Genomic DNA, 9,530 nt, shown 5'->3' with positions numbered 1-9,530 from the left:
GTAATCGATTAGATTCCATGCATTTTCTTCATATGCATGATTGTATTAATTTTAGGCGTCACTCTGAATAGATTGTTCTTTACGTGCAGAATCACTCTGCACTCTGAATGAAAATTTCTTAACGTGCAGCTTCAGTCACTGCTCATGTTCGAAAGTAGTAAGTACTACATGTTCGAAAAGTTTTTTATTCATACCAAAAGTGTAGTAAACTTTGTGGATTTTGTTTTTGAGTAGATGCTACATGTAGTAAAGTTCAAAGTTTTTTATTCATATCACCCACTGAGTCGACCAGCATGTTGTAGTTCATGCTGGCGAACCGGTTTCGCATTCCGTTGCCGTTCCGCTATCATTGCGATTGGGCCTTAAGGGCCGATTTCTTCACCTTCGCTTAAGCCGTATATCTCGTTTACTGATATGATTAAGGTGATTATAAAACGAAGCCAAACTTTGAATTTTCAAGTGCACAAGACGAGAGTATTTGACAACAGTTCGCGTTGAAAATCAATCAACTTGCTTGCTTGCTGGTGGTGAGCAATGGGATAGATTTTTAACGCGGAGTGCTGTTTGGTTCTCAAGTCTTGTGCTCTTGAAAGTCTGAGGTGTGGCTTCGTTCTATAATCACTATCAGTGGGAGAATATTTTGGTGTGACAAAATTATTTAGGTGTGAGTCTATTAGAGGGCAAAATCCTCAAAACCGTTCCGCTATCATTGCTTGTGGGCCTTATTTTGGCGCATTAGTCGACCGCTCTCAGCGCTGCCTATATTGAGTCACATCTTTTTGTATGAAAATTCTACTTATTTTGTATGAGCTGTAACATTTTGAGAACATCCACCTTCAGCGTTATGAAATATGTGAATGCAGGGGGGGTATACGCAACAAGGTGCGCCTACCGTTCATGTTTTGTGGGTGTATTCGTTTGGCTCACAACGCTGCTAGCAAAGATGGTTAAAAGGAAAAAGATGATCGACTCTTTATTTTGCCATACTTTTTGCAGACGACACGCTATTCAAATAACACTACTGCCATCTGTTGTGTGAAAAGCGCGTAAACATTATTTTCGACCAAATTAAAATCATCGTGCAATTACAAAACGATGATGAATCAAAACAAACACGCTTTAAAAAAATTACACAGAAATGAGTACAACTCACATCAAATCAGGCTCTTCTGGACCAACACAAAATTGGTGGAATTTTTACACATACTAAAAAAAATATTCCTGTACTGTTTTTTTTTCTTCTTTTCTTGCATTTTATGGCATTTATAAATGATTGGCAATATCGAACATCCCCGATTGAGCTGTGTAGTTTTTCTTAAGCGTGAATGTCACAAACGAAAACTTCAACATCTGGTGGTCACTAGGAGAACGTTACATATTAGTTAGCTTTTGACTCACCAGAGCGGCGCTATTCGTGTCTCCTAGAAAAGACAGGAGTCGGTTATCTTTTTCCTTCTAATCATCTTTGCTGCTAGGCATCCCGCTATTTGAGTGTTGAAATGCATCAGCATTTGCTGCCTGGCATGGCCCACGTTTTGACCTGTGCTGTTTGGGTCGGCCCGCGTGAGAGATGATGCTGTTTGGGCCGGCCCGCCCGAGAGATGATTGTTAGGCGAGCTTTGTTTGTAGTTGACAGCTGTACACGGAGATAATGGAAAATTCGAGTTAATATATTGTATATGTGATTGAACTCATTTGTACATTTTATTCATTGCAAAGCTTAGAAAACAGATTCATTTTAAGCTTTCCTATGCATAATTTAGAAATATTATTAGCTAAACATATTGATCGTCCGATATTGCTCTGAGAACTTTGTAAAATTTGCACGTTGCTCGCTTTCAGTCGTTTTCCAGCTGCATTGTAAAAAGTTTCTTTCTTGCACGAGTCTAGTGTTATCGTTTCACTATTTTGCTGTTATTGTATCAAAATAACAGAAAACAAATCACACTTGGTAAGTTTATTCCCCAAACAGTACATCCCGGCTGTGGAACTATGTAAATCAAGGTATCTAAAAGGGAGGTAATACGATGTGTCAAATTGGTTGATCCGCCATATTGGAAAACAATATGACACCTGGCCACTTTGTTTTCGCGAAATGAACCAGCATGCCATGAAATGAAATTCACTATTTCACCGACCACTTTGTTTTGTTTCGTACGTGTACTAAAATGTCATTAATAGCAGACCATGGAAAAGGAAAGAAATTTCGTTTGAATGGATCCATGGTTTTAAATGTGTATGAGTAATGAACCTGGGGTGCCTCAAATCGTAAGCATGTTTAGAACAAGACCACAAAATAGAAGACAACGAAATTGGATATATGACTAACGAACGGACCTCAGAATATCGAGGCGTTGGATTTGCAAAATTGTGATGAGGTTGCGTATACTGAATCTTTCAAAGCAGCCTCAATTGAAGCACTTGTATGAGTTCTACAGTTAATTTGTTTCAACATTGTGTCAAATGGTTTCAATTAAATATCATTCACACAGTTGAAAATCGGAATTTTCGACACAAACTAAGTCGAACTAAGTCGAGTAAGGTGCGCTGTGTAGTACACCTGCGAACTATGCCTGATATTATTTTTTCTTACCATTTGGAGAGTATTTTGAACTATTGCGAAAAAGAGTAAAAGAAGAAAACAACGGGTTGATTATTAAAGCATATAATAATTAATCATCTCATATTTATGGTGGTAACAAATAATATGATTAGAAACTATATCTTAATTTACAAACAAATCATAATAAAATTTACTTCAACTACGACTTATGCTACTTAGAGGATAGCTTTTCGTACTTTCTTATTAAATAACTCTTATTAACAAGCTTTTTCTTCTTCTCGTTAATATTCGAGCGTTTCGAGTTCTTTGAGCTACCATCATCTTCGTGTAATCGATTTAACGTATCGGCAGTTGAGTTTATGGACAGTAATCCTTCTGCTCTTAGATCCTCAAACCGCATCCGGGCAATTGTTCTTATTTTGATGTAAGTTTTCACCACCACTGCATCAAAATTTGGATACTCTGCTAAAACAGCTGCCACAAGATTTTCTGCTGTGGTGACCAACCATGTTGGCCACAGAACGCGACCCACGATTAGCGTCGCTCTCCATCTTTTGGATATCTATGGAACACAATTCCACGGGTTTTTGTGTTCGCAATCGTATTCCCGCAATATTTCACTGCACAAAATGATGGCATCTGAAATTCAAAATAAATTTTACCTTTAGAAAATAACTAAACTTTATTCCACTTACCTTCACTATTGATTCACACGCAACAATTTTCAATAACACAAACATCTCTATGGATACGCTAGGAACCATCGGTGGAGAAAATACATAAACATATTGACCAGCTCGCCGACTCACCAGCTGTCACTTTTCACCCCCTCGCAGCTGACCACACCGCGCACCCACTGACTGCTTAGATCACTGAACCTCCCTTCAATTAATCTTGATGTAAATATTCTAAATATTGCAACTTTTCCCCGGAATATGATTCGTCCATCTCCAAATGCAAAAAACTGATCCAGGAACACCACCGATGGAATCTGTACGACTTCGTGGATGATCCCCAATTCATCAAGCACAACTTCCGGTAAGGATCTTCAACCTACAACGGGTTTCTCCGCACCGTTTAAAGTGACTTTGAAAAACAGATGTGCGCCTCCAAACATCCGCTGAGATGAGCATGTGGAAATTCATCTGCAGCAAGGGCAGAATAAAACCAATTTTATATGAAAATGCGGGAAATTTGGAGCAAGGATATGAAAATAAATGCGCAATATACAAAGTTCACATTGTTAAGTTTTTCTGGCCTTTGTTTACCGTAAATAAAGAAAAATGGCTAATTTTATTCATAGCACATGATTTTAGAACTTTATACGTTATATGTTTATTTCCCGAATAATCATTTATCAATATAAAACCTGTTTATACTAGCCAAGCTTAATAAGCTAAAATGCATAGCAATGAGTGAATAGACCGAATATGGTTTTAGAATGGTATTTAAGCCATTTAGTATAATATTTTCTTAGCGTGTACACGCACCCTGGTACACGCACCCTGTGTGAATGGGCCCCTTATCAAAAATGCGTGCATATCTGAGTAGTTTCGGATTACTGTGCGGGGCTAACACCGACGACTGCTCGCTCTGCAGCGCCACCATTCGCCGCCGGCGGCTGTTCCGCGAAACACTCGCTTCGGCTGTCCTTTTCAAAAAGCGCTGGCCGCCGACAGTCGAAAAACAAACGAACAACAGCAACAGCATCAAGAAGTCCGTCCGTGTAACAGAAAAAAGGTCGTCGCGTTCAAGTGCGGGAAGTGTTATTTTTAGAGGGGGATTTTCATTGTTTTTCCTGCGATTTCCGCGAAAAAAGTGCGTTAAGTGAATGCTTCCAGCTGTTGGGAAGTGAGAAGTGATAAAAGTGATCCGATAAGTGCAGTGTTTGAAGGTTAAATTTGGGTTAAAGTTGGTCCCGTTGGTCCTATTGAATAGCGATTAAGCATGAATCGTGGAGGTAAGGAGACGCAATTTTTATTGCTGGCTTTGGTGCGAAAAAATCGGACGCTTGCTCGGAAAATAGTGTTGCTGATTGCTAATCAATGATTCTTATGTTTGTTTATTTCTTTTGCGCGGTTTGAAATGGAATTTGGCCGGCAGGAGCGGTTGAAACGAAAACTCCTTTGAAAGATGGCGGCGGGGAGTTAGGCCGGGCGACGAAATCCGGCCGGAAAGTGAAGCGTCCGGCCCATTTCGACGATTCTCCGGATGCGAAGCGAATGGCGTCCCTGGACGAGGTGTCCCCCAAGCGGAAAGAGGTTCCGGAGTCTGTGAAGAAGTCTGCCCGAAAAACGTTACTTAAGAATCAGCCGGAGGAATCTTCCCCGAAGAGAAACGGAGAACCGGCTGGGGAAGTGGTGAAGAAGTCCGCCAGGAAAACGTTGAACAAGCAAGAGGCAAGAGAGGAAGAACCGGAGCCAACGCAGAGATCGTCTCGTAAGACTATGACGGTTGTGACCAGGGATGAATCTCCGGAACCGGAAGTGGCCAAGAAGTCTGCACGTAAGACTCTGCTCAAGTCGGCGGTTAAGAACTCAGCAGAACAGACACCGGATACACCGAAGAAGGACAAACCCGCGCCGGAAACGCCGAAGAAATCCGCCAAAAAGGCCGAACCGGAAGAAGAAACGCCGGCAGGTCCGGGAATCTCCCGCACGGGTCGCAAAATTAAGATTCCTGCCCATCTAAAGGAATTCGAGGACGTGGTCGTGGCAAGTCCTAAGAAGGAAGTCCCGGAAAAGCCATCAATGGCACGCAAATCTCTGGCGCCGGTTGCCCTCGAGAAAGAGGAAGTTGTTCCACCGAAGACCCCAGGAAGGGGAAGATCCCTGGCAGCGCCGAAAAAGGCACCGGAACCAGAACCTAAGGAAGTAAAGATCGAGCCAAAAACTCCTCGACGGGGAAAATCGACAGCTTCGCTGGAAATCGTCGAACAGGACGACCCATTGGCGATTCCCGCGAGTCCCCGGGAGGTAAAATCTCCCAGGAAAGATAAGCAAGCGGCAAAGTCTCCGGTCAAGGCTCCAAAACCGATCGTCGATCCACTCGAAGTGGAAGAAGAATTGCCCGTGAAAACTTCAAGGCGAGGCAAATCATTGGCCGCTCCGGAAGCGGCCAAGTCCCCAGTGAAGGAAGACAAGCCTCCGGCTAAAACTCCTTCCAAGCGAGGAAGATCGATGGCTGCCCCGGCTCCATCCTCTCCTCCAGTGGAGAAGCTCCCCAAAACACCCAAACAGTCCGCCGTAGCAAAACCCGTTGAGGACTTGCTTAGCTCCGAACCGGTGTCGCGCTCCGGGCGGAAAATCAAACCCAAGAAGTACTTTGGCGAATTCGAAGAAGAGGAAGTCGTCATAGTAGCTGCACCGGTCAAGGTTGCTTCCCCCGTTAAAGCCGTTGTCAAAAGTTCCCCAGTGGCCAAGGCGGCTTCCCCGAAAGTCATCGTCAAAAGTTCCCCCCTAGCAAAGAAGGAATCCCCGGCTAGGGCCGCCGTACCGAAGAAGGATTCTCCACCGAAGCCGAAGGCAGCTTCCCCAGTCAAGCGGCATCATCTGGCGGTGGAAAAGACCATGGAACTGCCGAAGAAGCGCGCCAAACTACTGGAACCGAAGGAAGGAAGCGGAAGTGGTGGTGATGAGGTGGACAAGAAACTCGATGAGATTTCGCCCAATACGGAGGAGCGGTTGATTACCAAGCGGGGCGTCAACGATCACCATCATGCGGCGAAGGAGGAGGACGAGGAGGTGGAGGCGATGGAGACTGCCGAGGAAGCCGTGAAAGGTAGGTTGTTCATTACTTATAACATTGTCTTCGGTTTTGTACCTAAAACGTCCTTATGAATATTCAAAATTATTTGTAAAATTATATCGTCGAGGGTTTTGTAGCGTTTAGTGTCAATGTAATTTGTTTGAAACATCGATTGATTGAGAATCAGACCGGCGAGTTTTATCATAAATCCAGGGCTGGTAGCAAGTCACTTTTTAGTGACTTGGAGCAATTCTCGCTGAGACCGGCCCACTTTTTACCCTTGGTCTTTCAAAATGTTCAAATTTATGCTCATTCGAAAGCTCCTGTCGAGTAAGTAAGGTACCGTGGGGTAAGTGGACACAGAAAAATCAATAGTCAACTTCATTGTTATGTACATCTAACGTGAATAGTGTAATTCAAACTTTTTTCTACCGATAACAAATGAGGTACTGATATACTTCAAATCGTCGTTTATTTCGATTTTTCTGATTGTTATGTATTGAGTATGAGGAACCTAAAAATTTGCGCCAAATGGTGGGGTAAGTGGATCACCAATAAAAAATATCTGTTCTCAAAACAAATGTGGTGTAATTGTGTATAGTAAAAATGATATTACTCTCGATCTTGTTATAAGTGCTAATAATGTTGCATATTAATACTTTAAAATTAAAAATTATCTTTTTTCTAAACAAAATATAATGAAAAATATGTATGCATTAGTTACACTTATTCGAACAAAAAAAAAAAACATTGTAACTATAATAATTTGGAGAAAATTCATCCATTTACACACAAAAATTAAACAGAAGTATTGTAGAATTATTCCTAACGAAGTTTTCGAAAAACACTAGTAGTTTAAAAATATTAGTTACATTTACTTTTGAATAACAAACTGAAATCCTTTTATTCTATTTATGAATATATTTGTATCATATGTCTAGAACAATTTATATGGTCAAATAAGGTACTAAAATATGCTTTCAATTGGAACATTAGTATATTTTGCTCTTTTGCAATTCAGCTTAGATAAATTTTGAAATTATTATTCTTTTATACATTTTTTTATACCAAAAAGGTTCAAAAAAAAAAAAAACATTGAAGTGGATTAATTCAAATTATCTATGATCAATTTCACAAATTTAAGCTGGGAATGAAAAAAGGTAAAAAAAATAACATTTGCGAATATTGAAACTTATTAAAATTCTCGTAAGCAGTCTGCCAATAAATGATAATAATACTTGATCCACTTACCCCACCCCATTAAAAAGTAGGGGTAAGTGTGCTGTTGGGATGGGGATATTACTTTGCCGCGAATGATCACCTATTGACAGCAGTCATTTGTTGAGCAGCTTCAATGCTGTTAAAGCGTTTATTAATATTTACAATCATTTCATTCAATCTTAAAATTACTTACATTCTAGTGTAAAGCATCCACCTTCCAACTGACTTCTTTCCTCTTTCCAAACAATTAAATTATCTACCCTCTCAAGTCAGTGTTGCCAGTTTCACAGCACCTCGCTCCTGAAACCTCCCTTTCTCGAAACCGGAGCTACCTGAATTCCCTTCCGGTTTAAACTCGATGGACACGTTAGCTTCGCAGGCTTCGGCAACGATACCTGACAAAAATTGGTGAATGTACGAAGCGTAACTGTCCTTTTTCTCTTCTTAATGGGTACGATCATTCGCGCTTATCGCTAGACGGCAGCTTATCTACGAGGTCCTGCAACAACAATGGATTCACTAGATGTTGCTTTAAACCTGCTGCCACTAGAGCTGCTTTCAATATTTGGATTATTGCGCCAACGATGACGGTTCCCAACAATCTTCAATGATTTTGATCATTGTTGTTGCAGGACCTCGTAGATAAGCTGCCGTTTAGCGATAAGCGCGAATGGGTACTATATAAGAAGAGAAAAAGGACAGTTACGCTTCGTACATTCACCAATTTTTTGTCAGGTAGACGGCAACAATGATGTCCAGCAAGAATACGTGCAAAGCGTGCAAGCGCACGGACCATCGCCTGAGATTTTGCCAGGATTTCAGCAGCATGACACCGGTAGATCGCGTGAACTTCGTGCGAAAATGGAAGCTGTGCGGCATGTGCCTAAATGATCACGGCAATGCAGAGTGCAACTTCAGAATGCGGTGTACGATAGGCGGGTGCATGGAACGGCATAATCCTTTGCTGCACGTCGGATCCGGATTAGCCGTGATGAACGCTCACATCCGATTGGAGAGCAATATTAAATACCGAATGATTCCAGTAAACCTGTCGTTTCGTGACAAATCCGTAACCACGTTAGCGTTTTTAGACGAGGGAGCATCGGTCACAATGATCGAGAAGGAACTGGCTGATGAGTTGGAAGCTGAGGGCATTCCGCAGAAGCTCGAAATCAGGTGGACTGGAGATGTTGCCCGTGTCGAGGAGGGCTCGAAGCGAATAAGTCTGAAGATATCGGGACTGGGAGGAGCGCATCAGCTGCTGATGAATGAGGTGTGCACCGTTGGAGAGTTGGCGTTGCCTGATCGCTAGATGCTCACGAGATGGCAGAGCGATACGACCACCTTCGGGACATACCGGTTACATCGTATAATAAAGGCCGCCCAAGAATTCTCATCGGATTGAATAATCTTCATACGATGGCGCCAATCGATGCCAGGTTAGGCGGATCAAGAGAACCGATAGCGGTCAAATCACCGTTGGGATGGACAATATACGGTCCGCGTAATATAGTTGAATCGTCCAATGCTCATGTTGTTGGTTAGTTTGGGCAAGATAGCCGGACTTTCGTTAATGAAGCATATGCGAAGTAGTAGTGTTCTGGCGAAAGGTAGTCAACCGATATAAGAGGAAAAAGTGACTGGTAGGTAATTCCGGAGTAACCGGTGAACGGCTACCGGAGCTACGGGCTGAGGAGTGTTGACGGCGCCGAGCTCTACCCCAAGCTCAGCAATGAGAGTGAGAAGTGAGAAGGGTCACCGAGACAAGCGATACGCGCGACCGCTCAACTGCGGTGGAAGGTCGTTGATGATGATGTGTTGTCAAACGAAAAGTACAAAACATAAACAAAAACAAACTCGGAAGATAGTTGATGTGGAGTTTGAGCAAATCAATAAGTTTTTCTGTGTGAAGCAAATTAATTAGTTTTCTGTGTGAATATATCACGAAAAAGAAGTAGGTGAGATCGGTAATTATCCGAAACGATTTATTCGTAAGTAA

General features: G+C 42.1%; 1 protein-coding gene across 1 annotated transcript in view; it reads left to right on the top strand.

The window, feature by feature from the left end:
- The first annotated feature begins 2,718 nt into the window (after positions 1-2,718).
- The window catches only part of LOC5570843 (titin), a 32,462-nt gene continuing 25,650 nt past the window's right edge, over positions 2,719-9,530 (top strand). Inside the window, exons 1-2 of the mRNA XM_021837347.1 lie at positions 2,719-4,523; positions 4,667-6,343. Coding sequence (XP_021693039.1) covers positions 4,511-4,523; positions 4,667-6,343 — 1,690 coding nt within the window. The 5' untranslated portion in view covers positions 2,719-4,510. The remainder of the gene's footprint in view (positions 4,524-4,666; positions 6,344-9,530) is intronic.

Source organism: Aedes aegypti, chromosome 1 (assembly GCF_002204515.2).
Source record: "Aedes aegypti strain LVP_AGWG chromosome 1, AaegL5.0 Primary Assembly, whole genome shotgun sequence".
Lineage (NCBI taxonomy): Eukaryota > Metazoa > Arthropoda > Insecta > Diptera > Culicidae > Aedes > Aedes aegypti.
Note: the sequence above shows the minus strand (reverse complement) of the source record. Positions and strands in the feature narration are given on the sequence as shown.